This window comes from Engystomops pustulosus, chromosome 9 (assembly GCF_040894005.1).
Source record: "Engystomops pustulosus chromosome 9, aEngPut4.maternal, whole genome shotgun sequence".
Classification (NCBI taxonomy): Eukaryota; Metazoa; Chordata; class Amphibia; order Anura; family Leptodactylidae; genus Engystomops; species Engystomops pustulosus.
In genome coordinates, this window is record NC_092419.1 from 85,466,835 (window position 1) to 85,493,058 (window position 26,224).

The 26,224-nt window shown below is 41.8% G+C and overlaps 1 protein-coding gene across 1 annotated transcript in view; it reads left to right on the forward strand.

Moving 5' to 3' along the window:
- The first annotated feature begins 1,272 nt into the window (after window positions 1-1,272).
- The window catches only part of RPS4X (ribosomal protein S4 X-linked), a 501,937-nt gene continuing 476,985 nt past the window's right edge, over window positions 1,273-26,224 (forward strand). The window contains exon 1 of the mRNA XM_072124252.1: window positions 1,273-1,278. Coding sequence (XP_071980353.1) covers window positions 1,277-1,278 — 2 coding nt within the window. The 5' untranslated portion in view covers window positions 1,273-1,276. The remainder of the gene's footprint in view (window positions 1,279-26,224) is intronic.

A 26,224-nucleotide genomic window follows, 5' to 3' on the forward strand; every position in this document is an offset into this window, starting at 1 on the left:
GTGTCGGCAGCAGTGGACACACTCTGATTTCAGTAGCAACTGACGTCATAGCCTCTGCTCTGCAATGTCACACAGACCTGCTGCTGCCGGACACAGACAGAGGACCTGTGGAACGTCAGAAAAGTGAATATTGACTTTCTTTTTTTTTTGGCTTGAGTATAAGCCGAGTTTTAGTGTTAAAATAATTCTTCATTTATATAGTGCACACAGATTACGCAGCGCTGCACAAGCATGTCCAATTAGTCATATTTATACTCGAGAATATAGCCTGCCAGCCCCTCTAGTATATAGCCTGCTGGAGCATCGCTGTATAGAAAAGGACCTGCCGGGGGGGGGGGGGGTAGTCGGAATGTGAGTACACTGTTTTTCTTGACTCATGTATAAGCCGAGGTGAAGTTTTTCAGCACATTTTTTGTGGTCTAATCCTCGAGTATATACGGTAGTCCGTCTAAAAGCATTCCAATTTCTCATGCAGCCCCATGGGAAAAATAAATTGCCCACCCCAGGTATACAGTGTACACCCTGCGACTATATGTGAGGCTACCAAAAACTGTTAAAAGGGGTTCTTGACCATGACAGAAATAGTGTTGGCCTAATATTTTGTGCAATGTACTAGAACACTGGAAAAAAATTCCAAAAGTGGCTAATTGCACAAGAGAAAAAAACATGGTTGTGCCAATTGCTATTGGGGTTTGGCTTTATGACATTTTGCAGTACAAATGGCACATCCACTTTATTCTTTGAGTAAGTATAATCAGAGATGCCAAATTTAGTTTTGTTTTCTTAAAACCTTCAAAAACTAAAGAAACTTTGCAGATAAAGATTTTTCTTCATATAACCATGTGCTGACACCAGTAACTTCATATTTTGGCATAAAGAGCTGCACAAGAAGCTGACATTTTCAATTATACAATTTTTAAAAATGTCTGAACTTTTGATCACTTTACAATCCAATTTTTTATGGGCCACAAAATGGTGAGAAAGTGTCTATTTGGTCTGTTTTTCCATCATTCACACAAAGGGTTAATTATTTCTTTTACTTTGCTAAATCAGCATTAGCAGTCGTAAAGACCAACAGAATAAAGGCAACCTGCTCATTACACTATACGGTAAATACAAAAAAATAGTATTACCCGCAAATGCACCTCATTCCGCAAAAAATAAGCCCTCACTTGGCACATTAACAAATACTTTATAGCTCATAAAAGTGCACCATTGAAGAAACTAAAGACCACTAAATCCAGTAGGTTAAAAATGTTTCCTGCAGGACGCAGCCATTTTATAGCTTAAAGGGGTATTCTCATCTGGGCACTCACATTCAGTTTCACTAATCTGCCATATGTAAATATTTCTTCAATTAGATGTTATTAAAAAAAACTGTTCCTGTGTGAAGATAATTTCTCATAAATGTAGTCATATGGTCCCTTAGAAACAAGATGGCTTCCTCGGATACGACCACCACTGCTGCAGTGATTGCACAAAGAAACAAATAGTTTTTGTATATGAAATGTCCGGGAGTTACTGCATGTCCCACAGCCGTCCTGTGGTGATGATTATTGAATCCTGGTGGTCCGGCAGGACTCAATAGTGCATGTCTGGCCACTGCTGCCAGAGTGTGGGGTGGTCGTATCCGGGGAAGCTATCTCGTTTCTAAGGGACAACATTTCTACATTTATGAGAAATTATCTTCACACAGGAACATTTTTTTTTAATAACATCCAATTGAAGAAATGTTTACATATGGAAAATGAATTTAATTAGATGTAAATGCCCAGATGGGAATACCCCTTTAAGTCTCAGCCCCATTTTTTGTATTCTAACTTGCATCGCTTTATATGGTTATAACTTTTGGACATGGTAACTTATCAAAATAATTCTGAGATTGTTTGTTTGTTTTTTTCCCTCACGTGTTGTACTTCATTTTAGTGGTAATTGTTGGCTGGTAAGTTTTGCGTTTATTTACAAAAAAAGAAAAAATGATGAATTTTCGAAATTCTTAATCATCGCGTTTTCAGGCAGATAGATTTACCACCTAAATAAGTTGCTGAATAACATTTCCCATATGTCTACTTTACATTTTCATCATTTTTGAAATGTCTGGATAATTTATTTTGATTTCACGCGGCTTACAAATCGAATATCACTTTTACGGATTTTCAGAATTGACTATTTTGGGGATAAATACTGTTTTGAATGAAATTTTACATATTCAATATACATCATCAAAACCCCCCTATATAATCAACCAATTATTAAATCTGCACCCTTCAAACTATCAGAAACAGCTTTTAGGAAGATTGTTAACCCCTTGAGATCTTCATAGTAATTACATCAAAATGGAGGTGAAATTTAGATGGGTCAAATTGTGCCGGTTATATGTTTATATAGCCCTAGAATTTACACATTTCCAAAAGATAAAAAGAGAAAATCCACCTTACAATTTGTTATGTAAAACATGACCCCCCACATAGTACAGAGAGCCCCCACATGTGGACGTTACTTGTTTTATGGGTGCACAGCGAGGCGCAGAAGGGATGGAGCTCCCTGTAGCTGCCAGGATTTTAATTTCCTCATTGGCCCCTTTTGCAGGCTCCAAAATTTTCGCTTTTCTGTTATTGGGGTCATGTGACGACATTTTTTGCGGGATGAGATGCTTTTTCCAGTGTTACCATTTTGGGGTTGGTATCCCCATATTGTTGGAAATTTAGGAACTTTTTTTGAGGGCAGGAGAAGAAAAACATCAATTCTGTGGTGGATTTTTAACCTTTTTTTTTTCGTGTTCACCGTATAGACTAATAATCATGTTATCTTTATTCTATGGGTCTATACGATTATGGGGATACCAGACTTGAATATTTTCTCTTATGGTTTACAAAATTTGCCAAATAACCCTAACGTGGGGAAAAATCTACCATTTTTGCATTGTCGTCTTTCAAGTGGCATAACATTGTTACTTTTTTGGAGCTGGTTGATGGCTTGTTTTTTGCTAGATATATTTTATTTTGCAACAGTGTCATTCTGAGGTACATATTATTTTGTAATCACTTTTTATTGCATTTTTTGTGGGATTCAATAGGTAAAAATCATAATTTTTGGCAGGTTTTTTAAAGTTTTTTTTTAACGACGTTCATTGTGCGGGTTTAAATTATTTACTTTTATTTTATGGGTTGTTACGGACGAGGTGATACCATATATGTGGGGTTTGTATTATGATTTAGACTTTATTTGTGTTATATGTCTCTTTACATGGGGATTATGGGCATTTTTATTGATTTATTGCTTAATTTTTTTTTTTTCTTACTGTTTCTACCATGGGACTTGAACAAGCAATCACCTGATTGCTTGTTCAGGATAATACTCTGCAATACTAATGTATTGCAGGGTATTAGCAGTGTCAGCCTATGCACTGTGCCTTTAAGATGATGTCACAGACGCCATCCTTCAGGCACTGCCAGCCGGCAGGCCCGGGGTCTTGCTCGGCCATAGCAACGATCGGCCCCGCCAAGATGAAAACAGAGCCCACTTCAACTGCGGGTAATACACTGGGGTGTCGGCTGCTTGTTACAGCCGGCACCCCGTGTATCCCGATGGCGGTTCGGCTGAGATCTTGAGCTGAACCGGCATCAGGTCTCCGTCCGATATATTGAATGCAGAGCGCTATGGGGTTAGTTATTATGAAGCTTTACGGGCTCAACAATCTTTCTATAAAATGTTTCTAATAGTTTGAGGCTTGCACTTTATATAGGGGGTTTGTAATATTATATATTTCACAGCTCATTAAAAACAAAAATGATCTCTAACTTCTCTTCTGATATTTCCATAAAAATTTTCTGATGGATTTGTATGCCGTCTAACTCTATAACTTCAAAAAGGACATTTGAAAAATTAGGAAAACAGAAATCAGAATTATAAGAAATATTAGTACCATATATATTCGAGTATAAGCCGACCCGAGTATAAGCCGAAACCCCTAATTTTAACACAAAAAACAGGAGAAACCTATTGACTCGAGTATAAACCGAGGGTGGGAACTGCATTGGTCACAGCCTCCCAGTGTTTGTTTTTTTTCCCATGACTCGAGTATAAGCAGAGTTGAACTTTTTCAGCACATTTTTGAAAATGAATGCAAAATATATTAACAATTTATAATCTAAAGTACAACATGTCACAAAGACCACTTTGATAGGTTAAAGTGTTTAAATATTATTGACCTAGCAACTAGTGCCACATAAAAAAGAGGCTAAACCTGAAAGGGGTATTCTCATTTCAGCAAATCAATGTTATTGTTTTACATGATGAAAAATGATAATATTTTCCAATTTACTTACCTTATCAATTCCTCATGGTTTTCTAGACCTCTGCTTGCTGTCATTCTATAGAAAGCTTCTATGTGTACTTCCAGTGGACAGAAATCTGTCCATGGTCACACAGGTGCACGGCTCGTTAGTATCGTAGAGAGTAATCAGAGTCGTGTGATATAACGAGCCGTGCACCTGTGTGACCATGGTCAGATTTCTGTCCACTGGAAGTACACATAGAAGCTTTCTACAGAAGGACAGCAAGCAGAGATCTAGAAAACAGTGAAGAATTGATACAGAAAGTATATCTGAAAATAGTATAACTTTTCATTATACAAACAATAACATTTATTTGCTGAAATTGGAATATCCCTTTAAGTCACAAAATGGCTGTGTCCGTAAGGTGTTAATATATTACAAAATGCTGTCTGCTTTTCTACACTGTTGGGGAGATGTATCAATCTGTCTATGCCAGTCTGCAGTAATTTGCACCTGAAATGCCGAGAACCACATTTATTGAAGGTTTTACACCATTTTTAGGCTTTTTTCCATCTAGGCTAAAACAGGGCCTCGGTAAACAAGGGGACACGGTCAGTCATAAAATAGCCTGTGCACTAGAAAGTTCATTATTGCAATGGAAAAAATAAAGGGCCTAGAAAATAACTGAGTAACACGCAATATAAATCCTAAAACAAAGAGTAAGTACAAGAGGGTGTCCATGGTACAATTTCATAAGTCTTTATTAAATAAGTAAATGATTAAAAACTGTTAAAAAGCACTCATAGGAACTTGTGGGGATTCCTTCTTAGTCCCTGGCTTCTATGACCAACCAACTTTGATTATGTAGGTAACATTGGCTCCATGACTATCCTTATACTTATTATGTAACCTATACCACTTGAGATGAATTAATGCTCACATTACCTATTTGATTTCAACTTTGGACATACTGGGGGTCATTTACTAAGGGTCCGATTTGCGTTTTCCCGACGTGTTACCCGAATATTTCCGATTTGCACCGATTTTCCCTGTATTGCCCTGGGATTTCGGCGCGCACGATTGGATTGTGGCGCATCGGTGCCGGCATGGACGCGATGGAAATCGGCGGGTATGGTCGAACGAAAACCCGACGGATTCGGAGAAACCGCAGCATTTTTTTTAAAAAAAAGGGTCGCGGGACACGCACTTACCTTCACCAAGTATAGGATCATGAACTCTGGCGGGCCTCGGCGGACTTCAGCGCAGCAGCGACACCTGGTGGACGACCCGAATCCACCGCAGAGAACGTGCTGCTGGATTGCGAATGGACCGGGTAAGTAAATCTGCCGCAGTGTCTACTTTTGCCTTGTTACTGTATCTCTTGACTGACTTGTTTATGTACACCGGGACTATTGTTTTGTCTTTTGTCTTATGCACTATGAGTGCTTTTTAACAGTTTTTAATCATGTTATTTACTTATTTAATAAAGACTTATGAAATTGTACCATGGACACCCTCTTGTAATTATTCTTTGTTTTAGAAAGTTCATTATTGTGGCACAGAAAACGAGGCCAACTAATAGGAGATGCAAAGTAAAACTCGCCAGTCTTAGGCTGCGGTCACACATGGCGTTTTGAGCCCGTTTTTGGCCTGTCTTTAAGCAATCCGTTAAAAAAAGCATGTGTTCAAACATACATGCGTTTTTGAAAAGCGCATGCATTTTTTGAAAACGCATCCATTTGTGACAGGTTTTACAATTGAAACTGATCAAAAAATTATACGTTTTCAAAAAACGCATGCGTTTTTTTAACGGAATGTTTAAAAACGGGCCAAAAACGGGTTCAAAACGCCACGTGTGACCGCAGCCTTAGACCTGGGCTACATCCCATGTGAGTATACAGCCAGGTACAGGAGCGAGGAGGTATGAGCGCTCCTCACCCCTCCCTTCTCTAGACAAGTGACTAGCACTGTAATATGGTAAAGTATAGGATATGTCCTGTATCTTGCGGGGCAGCTGTCCTGGTTGGTCACAGTGGAGTGAGACAGCGTGACAGCGTGTGCTCACTGCACAGTGAACGGGTGCCATAGACATCTATGGGGGGTGTTTTCCGGCCATACAATCACATTTCCCCATACATTATCCTGCACCTGATTAATCATCAAACATCAGACACAAGGATGAATCTGGCGCAGCAGAGAACATTGGGGCTCATTTACTAAGGGTTGTGGATTGCAATTTTGTCAGACTTTTCGCCATTTTCGGGGATTGCACAGTTTAGACAGGTGTTTGTGCTGGAATTGGGTAGCACGCAATTGTTTTTTGGCGCAGCTGTGCAGGCTTCCATGCAACACAAATTGGGGAGCGTGCCATCGGACAGGATTTAACTTTTAAATTGTGTCACAATCCAATGCACTTACATGCACCACTTCAAAGAAGGTGAACTTCGTCGGACCTGAACGAGGAAGCGACACATGCAGGATATCGGGCGCACAGTCTTAGTGAATCGTTGTACAGTGCACGATCGTCGGACAATCCACTTTGGTGAACTTTGTTGAACAGATAAGTAAATGTGCTCCATAGTTGTTGGAGCCACAGTCGCTTCTTAGACCCCTAACTATAGGTCATCAGTATCAAAATGTGTGAACCACTGTATTGTAGCAACATCACAGTGAGGGTGCGGTGACATGGTGCGTTTTTGGTGCATTTTTAAACGCATGTGTTTTTTGCATGTTTACCATGCATTTAACTGGTTTGGATCTGTTTTTCTTCATTTCTGTAGGTGTAAGCAGCTACTTTTCATAGCTTCTTACACTTCCATAAGTTGAGAAAACCAGATTCAAACCAGCCAAATGCATGGTAAACATGCAAAACGCATTGGGGCACATGTGTTATTGCATCTGCGCCAAAAAAATGACGGTATTTTAATGTTTTTTTGGCGCAGAACTGTTGCGGATCATTTATAATGAGTTTGCGCCAGAAAGAACAGATTTTTTTTGGCGCAAGTGGGCGTGGCCTAACATTTCCACATTATCCTCTACATTTATGTGTATTTTGTCGGTATTTTTTGGCGCAATTTTTGGCGCACAATAGACCAGGTAAAAATTGGTCTGAAAGCAAAATTAAGGCGCAGTCCATGTAAGATTTGGGAGCACACTTCATTACTGTCGGGATATTTCTGCCGCACGACTGATTTATTCCGCACCACTTTAATACATCAGGCTGTGCTTTGCGGAGACTGATCTCCGATGGCGAGAGTCGTCCTTGCGGCACAATTAGTAAATCCCCCCCATTGTGTCAAAATCGTTGTGGTTTTCATTCATGACTTCTTCCTAAATTGTCCTAACGTAGGCAACCTTTGACCCAAGTATTCGGAGTAAAGCCATACTTCACAATAATTAATATCATCTGAGGACACAGATAAAATCTACATCTCATTTCTGACTTGAAATCACTCATTCAATGCTTTCTGCAAGCAAAGCATCTGCTGTGAAGTGCTAATCAGCATATCCAGGTAATGGAACATAAGCAGCTGCTCTCCATAGGACAGAATGAGCCCCTCCTGCAGGCTGCCTGTGGGAATAAGCATCTGCTCTTCTGAACACATCACTGGGATCATGTGCAAGTCAACAACGCTCCTCAGTGTATATAGTGTCACAGCTGAGGAAACCCTGTCACATGGTCATCACTGACGCGGATATACAGCTACTTAGACTGGACATAAACCTAGATATCTCTATATGGATTTCTTCAATGTGACAGAAGATAAATGTGGGGTAGGGCACAGACACTTACTCTTCTTTTTTTAGATTTTGCTAGTGTCCTTGTCACGAATATCATGATGAAGTCAGTGGCGTAACTAGGAGTGGCAGGGCCCCATAGCAGGCTTTGGCATGGGGCCCCCCTTCCCACTAAAAAATTTACATATTTGTATACTCACACATGCAAGTTACAATCACACATTTATACACTTATGTACACTCATATACAGCATATACACACACATACAGTGACATTTACAAACACACAGCATATATACACACATACAGTATATGCAGACGCCATAAACCGTATACACAGAGGCAGCATATATACATCACATATATGTTATATACATATTATGCAGTACAATGTGCAGCATAATATGGATATAATGATGCACATCCTCCACTCTTTAGTGTGTCAGGTCAGGTGGTGGGGCCCCCTGACACTGTGGGCCCCATAGCAGTTGCTATGGCTGCTACCACTGTAGTTACACCCCTGGATGTAGTACCTGCAGTCCTATCAGGCTGAACAAGTAGACCAGCTCCTGTAGGTAGTAGTCAGGGACAGATTAGGACTGCCATGAGCCCTGGGATGTATGAATATTACACCTCCTATAGGTCTGGAATTCACTTCCTACATTTGGTACTAGAATCTGTTGAGGAATGGAAAATGCGTCCCTTCTGCCTTCTGCTTTCAATCTGAAGTTGTTTCAGGACCTCTGAATGACATTCAAAGGTCCTGAAATGGCTCTTGTGTACATGTGTATTGAGAGCAGGAAAAGATGTACAAGGATTTAATGGTTCTTTCTCGGTATAAAATTTGTTAGGTGGTTGGGGTTGTCATGGGCCCCCCATTCCCCATAAGGCTTGGGTCCCGGGTTACTGCCCAAAATGCAATAATCCCTTGCTAGTAGTAGTATCTGCTCCTTCATCTGAATAGGAACAAGAGATTCAATGCCAGAGCCCTACAAAATGACCTAGGCATGCTTCTGGTGGGCACGTTTCTAAACAAACTGTCATGAAGGTGGCATGGGGGTCCGACATCATGAAATGTGACCTGAGGTTACAGGTTAGCGCACTATATCAGAAAAAAAGAAAAATCAGAAAGTCCACTATTGGTCGGTTCCCACTGAGGAGATGTTATTTGTTGGTGGGGCAACAGCAGTGCGTTTGTAAACACAACGCACACCATTAACCCCTTAGGGACGCAGGTTTTTTTGTTCATTTTTCGTTCTCCACCTTCAAAAATCCATAACTTTTTAATTTTTCCATAGTTTTTTTGTGTGAGGGCTTATTTTCTGCATAACAAATTTTACTTCTCAGTGACGTTATTTATTATTCTATGCCGTGCACTGGGAAGCTGGAAAAAAATTCCAAATGTGGTGAAATTGGAAAAAAAAAACCACATTTGCAACACAATGGGGGTCATTGCGACACATTTCTTTTTTTTAAATGCGGCGGTTTTTCCGAATCCATCGGGTTTTCGTTCGGCCACGCCCCCCGATTTCCGTCGCATGCATGCCGCCGCCGATGCGCCACAATCCGATCGCGTGCGCCAAAATCCCAGGGCAATACAGAGGAAATCTGCGCAAATCGGAAATATTCGGGTAACACGCCGGGAAAACGCGAATCAGGCCCTTAGTAAATGTCCCCCAATATGCAAAACCCACCTCTGTATGAAGAGGGCTGAGCCTCTTTCTGCTATAGCTGAAATATTACCAACTTCTCTAACAAAGATCAGAAATCACAAGTCAGAAATGTCTCTCAATGTTCATTAACCCTTTCTACCAGTCCATACAGTCATAATAAACAGAATGTATATAACGAAACGCTATAGATTAATGAAAGTTAACCCTTGATGTAAAATAAAGTAACAACTGCTGAGTTCGCATAGGGGAAATATTTAACTGTCCATAAAAGTCCAAAATTCAATGCTCCCCTGATCCACATTGTAAGGTGTTTTTACTTATCATGACATGGAAGAAGCAAGGTGTTAGAATTTAAACTAACAAAACTTATAAACTCATAACATGGATGGAATAAAAGCAGAATATCACAATAAACTGATGGACGGTTTAATACCTTTGTATTTTAGAAAATACCAGAATTGTTGCATCACAATAACTTTAATTATTGTGCCCACACAGACTATGGACGGGCTTTGCTCAAAATTTTGGAGTGTGTTTTAAGAATTGGATTATACAGGTTAATCTTTTTATCTATAATCTACTGTAATCTTAATCTTTAATCTAAAGGGTTTAGCTTGTTCTGATTTTTGTATTTATGTATCAAAATGACCTCAAAATAAATGAAAAGAGAGCAGTAAAATTAGTAGTACAGAGTACAAGAAACATAAAATAACTAGAAGCCCAGGTGCTCCAGATACCATCTGAATTATCTGTGCTGCAGATTGATACTGGTTACTGTGGAAGATGTGCACTGATAATATTATATATGTATATAATGGTGCACTTCCTCCATTCTTAGTGTGTCAGGTCGGATGCTGCGGCCCCCTAACATTGTGGGCCCCATAGCAGATTGTGTGACTGCTACCACTGTAGTCACGCTCCTTCCTGTTAGCTTTGTTAGAACTATATCATTGTGCTGCCTTGGACTTTCAGTTTAATGAGTTCAAAGATTTGTTTGCAATTTGTAAAATAACCACTCAATATGACTTCAAATTAACATTTAGAATGAAGTCAGATTTTCAGGTATATTGATGCAGTTTTTTGATTTGTGCCACTCGGGTTTATGTTCGGGTTCTAGATCATTGTACAGGAGAGGTTTCTAAATACATAATGAAGCTGCAAGTATTATTACATTATTATTTACCTAATATATACAACTGTGTGTTCTATCTAGAAGCAAAGTTCTCATATTTAAGCTCAGATTTAGCTACCAAAACAAGGTGAAAATTAAACATTTATGAGAAAGTCTATGGAACAAGAACAACTGCCAACCTCTCACTGTCAGTCAGCCAAACCAATTGAAGAGACACAACCACGTCAAAACAGCGCTGTGTACAGTTGGGAATCCACATCATGTCATTAGGCTTCCTGAAAGTCATGCTTGATATTAACAGGGCTGATTTCAAAGTAGCAAAAAGAAGCAATGTTTTCCTTGCCCCAACCTGAAAATGTCTTTGCATATTTCCCAGGTAGATGGTGAGACCGGATTACTATTCAGGACTCAGGGTAACGCTATGGATTGTTCCAGCTAGGGTGCAGGAAAAAACTGTCAAATAACTTCACAGGTTTAAAGGGGACCTATAAAGGTAGATCGGGTGGTAGGTGGATCAATAGGACGTGAGGATAGCCCTTTTAAGGGCTAATCCTCACGTCCCCGCACTGTTTTGTGAACTTATATAAAAGGTTTATGCTAATTTTGTTATGCGGCTACTGGGGCGTGGAGTAGCCGCAGCTGTGGCTACACGGCGCGGCTACTCCACGCCCCAGTAGCCACTTTAACCCTCCTATCCACAATCTTCGGCGCACAGCTCCTTGCAGCTACACGCCCTCGTCCGGCGATCCTGCCGTCTGCGCAGGCGCAGAACAGCAGGCCCGCGACCTGTTTCGGAGCAGTGACTGCACAGGCGCGGGCCTGCTGTTCTGCGCCTGCGCAGATGGCAGGATCGCCGGACGAGGGAGCGCAGCTGCAAGGAGCTGCGCGCCGAAGATTGTGGGTAGGAGGGGTAAAGTGTCTACTGGGGCGTGGAGTAGCCGCGCCGTGTAGCCACAGCTGCGGCTACTCCACGCCCCAGTAGCCGCATAACAAAATTAGCATAAACCTTTTATATAAGTTCACAAAACAGTACGGGGACGTGAGGATTAGCCCTTAAAAGGGCTATCCTCACGTCCTATTGATCCACCTACCACCCGATCTACCTTTATAGGTAGATTCATGGTGGTAGGTCCCCTTTAAGTCCAAATGAAAGCCCAAATGGTTTATGGGTGCACATTCGTTAGAGTACAGGTACATACTGTATAGACTACATGCAAAGCATCCAAAGAAATAGCAGCAAAATCCCTATTGTAAGTGAATTAACCATCATCCCAGGAACTGAGATCAGAACAGAAGTGGTTGAAATACCTTCCAATTGGAAAACAAGGTTCGGACAAAATACACATCACTTTACCTGGTCAGAATGTAATCACTATTTTTAAGCCAAAACCAGTTATGGTTAGAGAGCATGGATGATTAACAAATCTTTCATATTTCATAATTATACTTTTATTCCCTGTAGATTCCACATCTGGTTTCGACTAACAAATGTGTGAAAGTGGCCCAAGAGAGCAAGGATGAATTTATTAAGACTGGTGTTTTAAACCACCGCGATCCTGCCCACTCCTCAACACGACCAAAGTGGAAGATAGTGCCCAAGGGGAAATGGGGAGATTTACATGCCTTCTCCACCAAAAAGAAGACATAGTAACGCACCCCCAATGTCTTTTCTTATATCTATTTCTGACATACAGTAAATATGAAAAAAGTGAAAAACATCACAATCTGAAAAATATAGAGGATTAATACATCAAAAATGGGATAGTTTTGGGGTTTTATATATAATATAAAAATATTTTTTTATATTTTTATATATACATTTTTATATATAGGATATATAATTGGAGGATGATCCATAAGTATTATTAACAGCTAGCCCAAACTCCATCCAAAGAGGAGGGCACTAACACACTGCACATGGACAGTATATTTCTTTATTCTTTGGCTTTAGATGAGAATATTTTCCGTGTGACACTCCAGGTCACGCTGAAATGCCGCAGCTTCTATTTTGGATGAGACTGACATGACCTTGATCTGCATTGCAATTTACTAATGGTTTTAGCCTCTCGGCCTCCTCACTGGCAGGTGATAACTTAATGGCAAGTCATAGAAGCTTTACAAATGTTTTGGGCCAAACATGATATGTTCCATGCGTCATATACCAGATTAAGATATGAGGGTAAGTTCAGTCCTTTATGCAGAGCTCAAATAATATGCTACTGTTCTTCCATTGTTGACCATACGTTAACCAACGTGCTGTGTTGTTTCTGCTTCTAAGAACATTTACAGCCTGTAACATACTTACTCATTAATGTGATTGCATCCTATAGAAAGAAAGCTGAAAAATCTTTCTGATATTAGAATTGTTATAGTGATATACTGTACACTTTGTCATAGGTAGAAAGTTATGCGCAGATTTAATACTGCAGCTTTGGGAGTCACTTTTTAACTTGTGCACCTTGATGTGGAATTTGCACCAAATTTTAAAAAGAAGTTGCATGCCTCTTGAATTCAAACTAACCCAGAAAATAAGACAACATTCATTACATTTCTCTGGGTTTGCCATTTCTGAGGGGACAGCATAAAATGCATTTGTGGGGACGATGTATTATTTATTATTTTTCTTTTTAACAAATTAATATAATGCTGAATACCTGTGTCACGGGTGGTCCCGCGACCCATATTGCGGGTCGCGGGCTCACCCGTGCTCCCCGGGGCTCGCAGGTGCGGCACCAGCGCAACTCACCTCTCCCCGTTCCGGATCCTCGGCCGAGCTCCGTGCACGTGAGTGCCCATCTCCTAGGGCGCGTGAGGCGTCTTCAGGAGACGGCTGATTGGTGCGCTGGCTGATCACTTCCACCTTTAAAAATCCAGCACCTTCCTTCCTGCCTTGCCGGATCTTTGTGCCTTGGAGAAAGCTGTTTGATGCCTTGCACTATTACTAAGAATTTCCATTGTGACCCTGGTTATGTTTCTGACATGTTTCTCACATGTTTTCACATGACATTATGTTTCTCACATGTTTTCTGACCTTTGCCACCTGCCCTGACCTCTTGCCTGTCCCTGACTACCAGAATTGCCTACGACCTTGGATGCCACTGCGGACAAGTCACGCCTGTGGAACGACCTGGTGGTACCACGCCGCAGCAAGTCCAACCTGCTTTGCGGCGGGCTCTGGTGAAAACCCGGGTGCCACTTAGACTCCGGTCCCAGGTAGTGGCTTGTGTCATCATCTGCAGTGGTCCAGAGGATCCACAACCTCTGTTCCTGACAACCTGGTGCTTTAGACATCAGCTGGTGCGGGGCTCCAGTCTGCAGCAATGTCTTTTGGTGTTGCTACAGTTTCTCCTGTGCTGATTGCAGGAGTAGGATGGGGTCTCCGGGTGTCAGGGATCCTCGGGAGAAGGTAGAAACAGTTCATTAGCTTGTCAAGAAGTTAAAATTATGAAGTTTATTTACCAACCAGTAAATCAAGGGGCGATGTATCATCAGATACTTTTTTGAGACATTGTGATGTGACAAAAAGTCATTGTCATCATGGGACAATATAACCTCATGTTTGTGATGTCAAACTTTTGGAACTGTGAGAAATGGTCATTGTATGAAGTCCCTTCTTCACCATTTTTTGACCTTTTCCGCTGCACATACCATTTTGGGTGTGACAAAGCGGAGAGTGGGATGGCAGTGGGATGGGTAGGATGCAGGCTGAGGTGTGAATGCTTCTGCCAGGGGCGTTGCTAGGGTTGTAAAAGATCCGGGGCACGGGCCCCAATACATATGTAGCGCTCTTTTAGTAATGCCCCCTCCTGTACATAACCCCTCACATAACAACTTTACTGACAGTGTATACAGCTACAGAAACATCAGAGAAACCCCTACTTCTTTGCTCCAGTGACTGCAGGTGACGCATCCTCCATCTTCTCCATTAGGCATCACCACACCTTATGTTCCTCATTGTCCCTACATCTTGGTTCCCTGGCAGTGTTATCCTGCTGCTGCCCCTAACAATCTCCCCAAATACTGTAAGGCTGCGCTCACACTTTGTCTTGCATTTAAACAAAACCAGGTGCGTGTTACCCATCACGCCCCAACAGTAAGTAATGTGCCCCACACAGCCCCCCAGTAAGAATAGTGCCCCACACAGTCCCCCAGTAAGAAAAGTGCCCCACACAGCCCCCCAGTAAGAAAAGTGCCCCACACAGCCCCCCAGTAAGTAATGTGCCTCTCTCTCTCTTTTTTTTTTTCCCCCGGCAGGTCATGTGACCATGACATCAGCACAGGTCCTTCAGACTCTGTGACTATTATTCACCGGAGGCTGAGCTGCTGGGGAAAGCAGTGACAGCAAACCTTCTCATCACGATCCGTGCAGGACACGGATCGTGATGAGAGAGGGGAGGATGCCCGGGGAGATCCGGGGAACAGGCCAAAAGATCCGGGGCACGAGCCCCGGTTCTTTTGACCTAGCGACGCCCCTGGCTTCTGCCCAACATATTTACTATAGTCACCACCAGAAAACTGGTGTAGCTACAGCATTCTCAAGGTATGTTTGCTTCATAATGCATCAAATCAAATGGTAGGTTTCCTTTAAATAATGTCCTATTAATTAACACATAGCAAGAGAAAAACTATACATGCACCAATTTAATAGAAATTCTGCAATATTGGATAAAGAAACTTACAAAGCGAGAAATCCTGCATTTTGTGAAATTGAAACATCCAATAATGCGCATCAGTTCCAGAATAAATCGCACTCATAGGGCTTCCAAGTAAATATACAAGTCATTTATTGTAGTGGTGTGAAATATATCACTTAGAAATTTGTGTACAAGCCCTGTGAGTGCCATTCTTCTGCATTGAAGAGGCAAAATATGACAGCAGTAAAAGACCAGTTGTCCCCACAAGTCAGCCAGCTTGTCGAGCCTCTTTGAGCATTTCAGCATGTATTTTATTCAGGACATGGATGAATTGCAGTAAAAGGTATTTCAACTATTTTATACAATTATTGAAAGTGAATAGATTTCCTACCACCTTTAAAAAAAAGTCAAACCGACACAGAAAAAGGCTGGAGGCGGATATAATAGGGAAGCATACCACAACGTTTCCTCTGCCGTTCCTAAATATATACAGTGTTGTCACAATATATTTACAGGGAATGCTCGGCAAGCTGCACAGCATATGACACACATATAAAGCAATGAGCATGAAAGAAACAACAATAAAATGGAATATGTAACGAAAATACTAACTAAAAAATAAACAGAAAATATTTCAGTAAAAATCTTATGTTAAGACATAAAAATCCTCAGATAACAGCATATAAACACATATAAAAGGCTAATATGTGAATGCTCCATATATTTTCATTAGCTAAAATTAGAGCAGATAAGCATGACGTAGAAAATCAAATCAGATGCGACTATAGCCCCCAACCCGAAGGCTAAATACAGACTGGTTTGTAATTTGCTGATGGGCTTCAAGGGAAACTGCAGCAAATTATTCCTGCGATTACCCCCCTCTATGTTTGCATAGTTTATCTATAGGGAATACGATTGACCCCCTTAGGCCTCTTGCACACTAGCGTTGCGTTTCACGTCAGGGTGCAATGCGTGAAAAACTGACGTTTTGGCTGCGTTTTCGTTCCATTTTTCCTTGGAGTAATTTGCGTTTTTGCGTTTTTCACGCGCGTGTTGTTAGCGTTGTTTTTGCGTTTTCGGCGCATTTTTGACGCGCGTTTCAATGGGAGACTCGAGCAGTTTTCAAAGGGACCATGGTTTGGGATTAAAATGTGTTATTTAATTGAAAAATAATGTCTTCTGATAATTTGCAAACATCTGCGATCTATTCTTCACTGTTCCGCGCGTATATTATCTCCCGACAATTTAGCAGATGTGAAGAACAGTGAAGAATAGAATAAAATCATTGTACACAGTGAACACAGTGAACACAGGATCATTTAAGATAAAAACACAGTGCAGAACACAGTGCAGAATAGATTACAGATGTTCGGCACATCTGCTTACTTGTCGGGAGATACGCGCGGAACGCCGCGAACAAAATAGCATGTGAAGAACAATATATATGTGTGTGAAGAACACATTGCAGATGTTTAAATACATCTGCAATGTATTCTTCACACATATATATTGTTCTTCACATGCTATTTTGTTCGCGCCGTTCCGCGCGTATCTCCCGACAAGTAAGCAGATGTGCCGAACATCTGTAATCTATTCTGCACTGTGTTCTGCACTGTGTTTTTATCTTAAATGATCCTGTGGTCACTGTGTTCACTGTGTTCACTGTTTTTATTCTATTCTTCACTGTTCTTCACTGTGTTTTATTAATTAAATGATCGTTCGCGAGCAGGGGAAATAATGTTATTCTTGTCACCTAGCAACCCTTACGTTTAAAACGCATTGCACTCGCATTGCACTTGCAATGATTGCGAGTGCAATGCGTTCTTGATGCATCTCCATAGACTTGAATGGGGCGTGAAAATTGCGCGTGACTCGCAAAAATAGAGCATGCTGCGATTTTGACGCGCGTGCAAACGAACGCAAGCACGCGCGTTCAAAACCACGCTAATGGAGAAAGACCCATTGAATACAATGGGACAGAGTGCAATGCGAGTTCTGCGCGTCAAATGCACGCGCAGAACTCGCGCGTGAAAAACGCCAGTGGAGAAGGGGCCTTAGTGCGTGGCCAATTTTCTTTTTTTTTCATTTTCGTTTTTATATACCAACCTCTGGTGACCAATGCTAGAGTGAACTCATATAAACGTGTCCATGTTTGTAATTCTACCATTATTTTTCGTGTATTTACAGTATTCATTATGCACTATATACGGCATATTCACATGTGCTGGCGTCATCCTCTGTCCGTAAAGTAGGACCGAGGATGCGCTAATTTTGTCTTTGTACAGGCAGTCCCCGGATTATGTACAAGATAGGGTCCGGAGGTTTGTTCTTAAGTTGAATTTGTATGTAAGTCGAAACTGTATATTTTATAATTGTAGATCTAGACAAAAAAATTTTTGGCCCCAGTGACAATTGGAGTTTAAACATTTTTTGCTGTATTGGGACCAAGGATTATGAATAAAGCTTCATTACAGACACTTTACAGCTGATCATTGCAGTCTGGGACTATAGTAAAGCATTCAGAGAGCCTCACCAGAGGTCAGAAGGGTCTGTCTGTAACTATGGGTTGTCTGTAAGTCGGGTGTCCTTAAGTAGGGGGCCGCCTGTATATCACTCTGACATTGTAAGTGTGAACACTGGTTAATGCTTGCTGGATACTTTGATGGATCTGTACTACACACTTTCCTGCAGCTCTTGTCTGGTTCATCAATAGGTAACCCCTTTTAACTGAGTCTGTTCCTCGATTCCATTGCTCCCTTGCTGTCTTGTTTGGATTTCAGGGTTCTGCTTCAATTACTCTCTGGGCCCAGGACATGGTGCAATGTCTGACATCACATAAGAGGTCAGCTTGCCCTTAGTCTGCTATAGACTTAGTTCTTAGTAACCTCCTGGTATTCTGTTGTTTCTGCTCTCTGTATTCTGGTATTTTGACTAGAGATGAGCGAGTATACTCGTCCGAGCTTGATGCTCGTTCGAGTATTAAGGTACTCGAAACGGCTCGTTGCTCGGACGAGTATTTCCCCTGCTCGAGATCGAGCATTTAATTAAAAAAACACAGTGAAGAACAATGAAGAATAGAATAAAAACAGTGAACACAGTGAACACAGGATCATTTAAGTGAAAAAGACAGTGAAGAACACAGTGAAGAATAGATTACAGATGTTCGGCACATCTGCTTACTTGTCGGAAGATACGCGCGGAACGGCAGCAGGGAGACATCAAGCAGCAGGGAGACATCAAGCAGCACGGGGAGACATCGGGCAGCACGGGGGAGACATCGGGCAGCGCGGGGAGACATCGGCCAGCACGGGGGAGACATCGGGCAGCACGGGGGAGACATCGGGCAGCATGGGGGAGACATCGGGCAGCACGGGGGAGACATCGGGCTGCACGGGGAGACATCGGGCAGCACGGGGGAGACATCGGGCAGCACGGGGAGACATCGGGCAGCACGGGGAGACTTCAGTGGAAGAAGAGGAGCGATCCCGGGACAGCGTATCACCCCGACAAGTAAGCAGATGTGCCGAACATCTGTAATCTATTCTTCACTGTGTTTTTCACTGCGTTTTTCACTTAAATGATCCTGTGTTCACTGTTTTTATTCTATTCTTCACTGTTCTTCACATCTGATAACTTGTCGGGAGATAATATACGCGCGGAACAGTGAAGAATAGATTGCAGATGTTTGCATACATCTGCTAACTTATCAGAAGACATTCTTTTTCAATTAAATAACACATTTTATTCCTGAACCATGGTCCCTTTGAAAAATGCTCGGGTCTCCCATTGACTTCAATGGGGCTCGTTATTCGAGACGAGCACTCGAGCATCTGGAAAAGTTTGTCTCGAATAACGAGCGCCCGAGCATTTTAGTGCTCGCTCATCTCTAATTTTGACCCTTTGCCTGTTTTTAGACTATCATTGTTGCTTGTGATTTTGTACTGCATTTGTCCTCTTGGTTCTGACCTTGCGCCGCTGAATATACTTCTGTATTTGTATTGTCTTTGTCTCCATGTTTTGTACTTTGGCGCAGGAAGGGAACATCGACTAGTTGGGTTAGTGAGGCATGCAGGTGGAAAGAGAGTGGAAAGATGGTTAACTTGGGGGTCACTGTCTCTGTCACCTGTCTATTCTCAGATCCTGTTTTACATAATGATTACAGAGTTGCCTTTCAATCTCAGCATCACATAATAATACAGAGTATGTGTGGTATAGCCCATGAAATTGCATAAGACAGGAAATACATATGATTGACAGAGGGTCACCATAAGAACAAATGACACAACTGCCAGGAAGAATTCCAGAAGAATTTTCAGATGAATAAAAGCTATAGTATCTTTTGGACACTACAGAACATAAGAAAAATACACTATAAAATACCATTTTACAGTATTGTAGGTGTGAGAAGGGTGTGAGAAGGTCTCAAGAAGATAAAATCAATCAGAGGATCCAGCAACTACAGTATATCAGAATAACTATTACTTAAATATGTCCTGAACGAAAACGGCACAAGGGTGAACAGATTTTCAATCTACAAATCTTAATGTATCGTTGAATGGAGGTTCAGAATCACTACATTTTGTGCCTCTATAATTTCTAGTATATCCGGACCCAGACTATTAGACCAGAATGCCATTTGAGCTCAGAATTATTTCCAACACATATAGTCCACGTCTGAGTGGATCTTTTTCATGATTTGCTTCAATGCGTCTATTTTGTTTGCCATATATACCATAAGACTATACACTGCTGGCATTTATGCCATATCAATAAACTTCTACATACATACATTTCTTAAGGGGGAAAAAACTGATTCTGACTATCTAAGAAGTGACATTTTACAAATTTATTTCTTTTCATTCTTTCATCGTGGCAAAGCTGAGACACAGAGCCCCCAGGTAATTAATACAGGAATGTCACCACCGAGTATGATATATCTCTCTATAGCGCGGGAAGAATCTTGTAGATTTTTACATCAAAGAGTGACACCAAGAATATCCATTAGTAGCGGAATGAGAATTTGTGACTGCGGTGACTGTATAATGAATAGCAACACTAAGTGGAAATAATTGGAATCAGTGCAATAAGAGGAGAATAGCAGTTATTTACTTGCTTCTGTGTGATGGATCTTTGCAATTTCCGACCCCCTTAATCTATTCCCTGATATCAGAGCACCACCAGAAAGGGGAAGTATTAGAAAGGGAAGGGAGAATATTGGAAAGGCTACAAGGAAGGATCAGTAAAGTGAATTCTATACATAAAATCTGCAGCCTTTATTGATAATTTTATGCTGCAGTATTTTATCACAGCATGTGGACCGGTTTCATATTACCGCTATCTTCTATGCAAGGGCTGTACAGTAAATTTAAGGAAATCCACCATCAAAATCAAGCATAATAAACCAGGGACACTTACTCATAGATCCACGCACAGTGACTGTGGTAATCTTGTGATCCATGTCTTCCTTCATTCTAAAATCAACTTTGAAAATAATGCTAATGAGTCTGTAGGGCTCCCAAGGGTGTTACCAACTTCACTGGCTGTTACACTGTCTTTCCTACCCCCTCACCACTTTCCCCTCCCTCTGCCTGATGCGATCTCACAGCAGAGGAAGTTTCAGCAGAAGGTGGGTAGGAGAAGTACTCCTGTACAGTGTAACGGCCTGGAAATCTGAAGTACGGAGGAAGTCCTGTAACAACCCCAGAGCCCTTAGCATGATTTTAGAAGGAAAGAGTCATGGTTCTGAGTCTGCATCTATGAGTAAGTGTCCCTGGTTTATCATGAAGGATTTTGATGGTAGAGTGTAGTTGTAGAGTGCTCGTTATGTCTAGGGGATGGGCGGAGCGTGTTTACATTTATTTCGGCTTCTTTATTAACCAAAAAATTACTTTGTTTAAGTGCTCGTGATGCTCAGGTTGGCGGCGCCTGAGCGCCTTTCGGCTTCCATGAACTGCAATTTAAGCATGCCCCCGCAGCAAGCCTCCTTCTGCCGCCTGACGGAGAACTAGGATCCGGCCAGTGACGTCAGAGCCGGGGCACGGAGAGAGGGGGTTGTGTGCTCTCTGCTGGCCAACAGCAGGACGAGGCTTGCAGAGAGGGGGGCGAGCATAAATTAAAGTCCGTGAAAGCAGAGAGGGGTTCGTCTGTCCCCTGCTCTAGTTTTTGTTTCGTTCATAGTCCAGTGTGATGGCATCATCCCGGAAATCAACTTTGAAATGAGATGTAAATTGGTTGCATAAGAAGGCGGAGAGTTTAATTCTGATGTCAAGGTGGGGAGCTCTGAACGCCTCCTCCTCTGTGACTGAGGTCATCAGTACCTCAGGAGATCTGGTTAGTGATGTCTTTGGATGCAGCACTGTCAGTTACAGTAAAGGGAGCATTCTGCAGAAGAGAGAGCTTGACTGCAGTGTTAAAATCTCTGCCTCCTTGACTTTATACAACCAATTAACATCTCACTTCATAGTAGATTTTATGGTTGATGCCACCACATTAGACCATAAAAGAAACATGATCCAGAAGGTGTACAGCTGTTTGGTAACATACTGGTAGTGGTTAATCAGGTCAATTTCTGCTGACAGGTTCCCTTTAAGATGTTGTATTTACTGCATCATTGTTTCTGGACCATACAACCAACTATTGCCAGTGTATACTGTATCTAAAAGTATTGTTTCCCTCACTATTTTTTTTTATTCTTTGCAATACTAAAAAAATGTAATATTTAATGTTATAAATTGAGATGATGTATGTATGTATGTATGTGTTCGGTTCAGGGTTCAGGTCTGGCTGTGCCGGATAGGCAGCCGAACAGTGACTGTCAGGAGTCCCTTCTGGCCAATCATAACCATGGCTAGTTGCAAGAGGCATCAATTTGCCAGATTGGCTGTTCACCTGCAAATCTAGCATTATGTCTGAGTCGCGCAGCATCAATGTGTTTCCTGTGTAAGGCTACATTCACACTGCCGTTGCCCGCGGTACTGTAGCATGGTGGGCAATGGAAGCGCAGCGGGGAGAGGAGGAGGGGGTAAGCGCTGCTCACCCCCACCCCTCTCCATAGGGATGTATGGCCCACGGCGCCGTAATACGGGAAAAGGTAGGACATGTCCTATCTTTTTCCCGGGTATGGACTGGTACGGTGCCACACATGTGCTGCACCGTACCGCTCCCGTAGGGCGCGTGCGCCCATTGCCATCTATGGGGGGGGTGGGTGTATATCGGCCGTATATACGTCGGCCGTATATACGCCCCCCTTGCTGCTGTGTGAATGTAGCCTAACATAAGAAATGGTCAAGATGCTTGTTATATCAGCTGCATTGTATCATTGAAGCCATGGCTAATGGGGAATATTGACCTCAATGTACACAGCATGTATCTCCTATGGTTTGTGAGCAGGGGATATACTTCTATTATATAACTATTCTATTGTATTATATACTTCTACTATATAACAATTTCAGAAAACTGTAATGGTATTGGACCAGCCGCTGTACTTTGTCCAGACCCCACACAAAAAGTGGTTAAAGGGGTTGTCCACTTTCAGCAAATAATTGATATTATTTGTTTAAGGAAAAAATTATACAATTTTACAATATACTTTCTGCATCAATTCCTTTCTAGATCTCTCTAGAGTTTTCTAGATCTCTGCTTGTTGTCCTTCTATCGAAAGCTTCTATGTTTACTTCAAGTGGACAGAAATCTGTAGATGGTCATGCGATGTCACACAGGTGCACGAGCCGTTATATACCTGCCTGTGCATGACAAGACCATGGACACATTTCTGTAAAATGGAACATAGAGACTACCTATAAATGAAAGCAAGCAGACATTTAGAAAACCCTAGGGTTCTAGAAAATCTAGAACGGAATCGATACAGAATGTATATTGGAAAATTGTATAACTTTTTCTTACACAAACCATAGAAATTAGTTGCTGAAAGTGGACAACCCCTTTAAGGCTGCATGTTTTGTGGGTAGAGTTACCTTCATTATCACATGACTTTTGAACTTGGTTTTGACCATGTATTGCAATGGACCGCTAATAGTCAATTACATTTCCTAATAAATCAACCTCAATTTACTGCAGTTGCCAAAAAATTCCCAGACAATGCCCATTATTTCTCATACTGATATATTCAATAGTTAGGCCTGACCACACCCTCTTGCCCATTTATCAGGCAGGTCCACATTGCTTTGCAGTTCCTGCCATAAATTGAAAAGAAATAAGCACCATCTGTAGACCTGCATCCTGGGGAACGCTGGCACTAATTTGCAGTTTAACATTTAAGAATGTTAAACATTGAGTTTAATGAATCCATTGCTTGAAATTTCAGCACATTCTGTGATGATTTGTAAAATGTTAATCCAGTCTTGAATATAATATGAGGAAAATGTGTTCACCATACCAAATGTGAATGGGATGGGAATCTATAGAATAATATACTCCATCCATAAAACACAGCTGCCGCAGCTGATGCTCAGGCCAGGGGCCAGCAGGACCCTCCAGCAGACAAAGCGCTTGCACAGTGTAAGCAGAAATGTTCTTTTTATTTTATGGCTCCTGAAATTGTAAGCTTTATACATATGAAAACGAAGCAGAGCAATTGTTCGCATAAATGATACATTTATAGTTATCAAGATTTCACAGCGAGGGATAGAATTTTTCATTGCTGTGTTATGTGCGGTTGAACGTTCACTTCCTTTTACACCTCCTACAATCTGCTACTATTATGTTGTTTTAAAATTATGTCAAATTCTTTTTATGAATTATTGCTGGTAACTTAATACCAAAGGTGTGCATGTGTGATGAGTCCTATGGGGTGAAAACAGGGTAGAGATAGTAAACTCAACCTTCCCGCAAAGCTTAAAAGTAACGGTGCAACTAATTTTGCTACTAAATATACATGTAGTAAATTCTTGTAGTTTTCTTTCCCCAAAATCCAGCTGTTTTTGTTTCCATAGCTGCCAATGGAGAAAATGTATCATATTCTTGGGCTATGTGTGCTAGGGTATGATGTTGCCCCCAGCATCCACTGAATTTATGAGGAGGCTCTGGCTGCGCCACACTATGCCAGGTCCAGCCTGGGATAGAATTGTGCCATAGTCTGTGCCTGAACCGATGCAGGCTGTAGCTTGTGTGCAGGCACGGGGCAGAAATACTGTTCTGTTCCACTTTGTCGCCAGCCACATCCCCCTTCCACAAGCTTTTGGCATAAAGATGGTGTAACGGGGAAAAAATACTACGCATTGTAACTTGTTTTACCATTTCGGACCTGTCATTTGTTATGTCCTACAATTGTCCAGGAATTGCGACCTTCTGCTCTCCATGCCATCGCAAAGTGGGCAGGGAGGGGCACAAAGGTGACCAGCCAGACAAGGACAGGGCCTCTTTGCATTAAAGTAAATCTACTACCAACAATCTTTTTACTTAGTGGATCCAGACAGTAGATTTCCAAATCTTCCTCATTCCTATACACATTTTACTTTTCTTAATAGAGGTTGTGGTTACTTAGGCATAGTGTAGCCTCAGTGAGCATCCGGAGCTAAGGCTACTCAACATCCCAACTTTCTGAGCTTTCATGGTGCCTGTAAATGCGGCGGCACAGCCTGAGCAGTATCACACACAGCTCCACCCTGTTGCAACACGGCAGAAGCCACTGTGTCTGGTGGGCCGTGCCACCATGTTCACAGGCAGCATGGATGTGCAGGGATGTGGGTCTGCAGGGCTACTTGGGGAGCAGGGCTCTTCAGCTACTTAGCATATGAATTAAGTAACACAGGCTACATTTTAGAAAATAGAAAAGGTATATAGAGATGAGTAAGATTTGGGGAATCTACTACTCACATCTACAAAGTACGTAGATTCCTCAAGGTATATTTACTTTAAGCTACTTGAGTCAATGGTGTAACACCACATTGATCTCCCCCTGAACATGAACACTTTCGGAGTGCCAAAAAGGAGAAGAAACAGCTTCTTCAAAATTACTAATGGACCATGTACAAGGACATTTACATAAATAGAACATGACTCCTGAGCATGCACTCTTTTTCCACAATTGTGGACCCTGGGCTTCAATAAGAAGTCAGAGGGGCACATTTACTATGGACCTTGCGCCAGTTTTCTGTAGGACTAGGCTCTTTTATGTGCAGACTGCTTGGACATGTAGTTAAGAAGGCCCGAGGGCGCGAAACGGCCCTTCACCATGGCGTGGCGTGCATCTTCCCTGCTATGAATTTTTCCCTACAATAAAGTGAACATTGTCCCTGATACCGGTGAGTGCCACCTGCTTCTTTTCCCTGTTGAACTCTTGTTGATCGCTATATCTGGCGAGCACCGCGGTCTTACATGCATTCCGGTTCAACCCCGGCTCTCGGACCTGAAGTTCACCTTGATGTGATGTTTGAATGTGGTGGTGTCGGTAGCCTGTATTTCTAGTCGATTGGATGTTAAGAAGGGTCTGTGCCACATATGGCACGTGACCCTTTTGTGTGGTGACTGCACTTTTCTACACGCGACACATATTTCATCACTCAATTGGAAGTGTGTCACACCCCCCATGTTAAAGGTGCACCAAAAATAGTAGGTGCACTCTGTCTGAGCTGTGCAGGAGGCGCCAGATTCATGAAGAATGGGGGCGCCAGAGATCCTGAATCTGCACTATACACAGGCAAACTGCACATAGCACGGCTTGTAGTAAATGTGCCCCAATGTATCCGCCCAAAAAAATAAAAAACAGATAACACACAGATAAAATCTATCTAATCGTGATTAGATAAA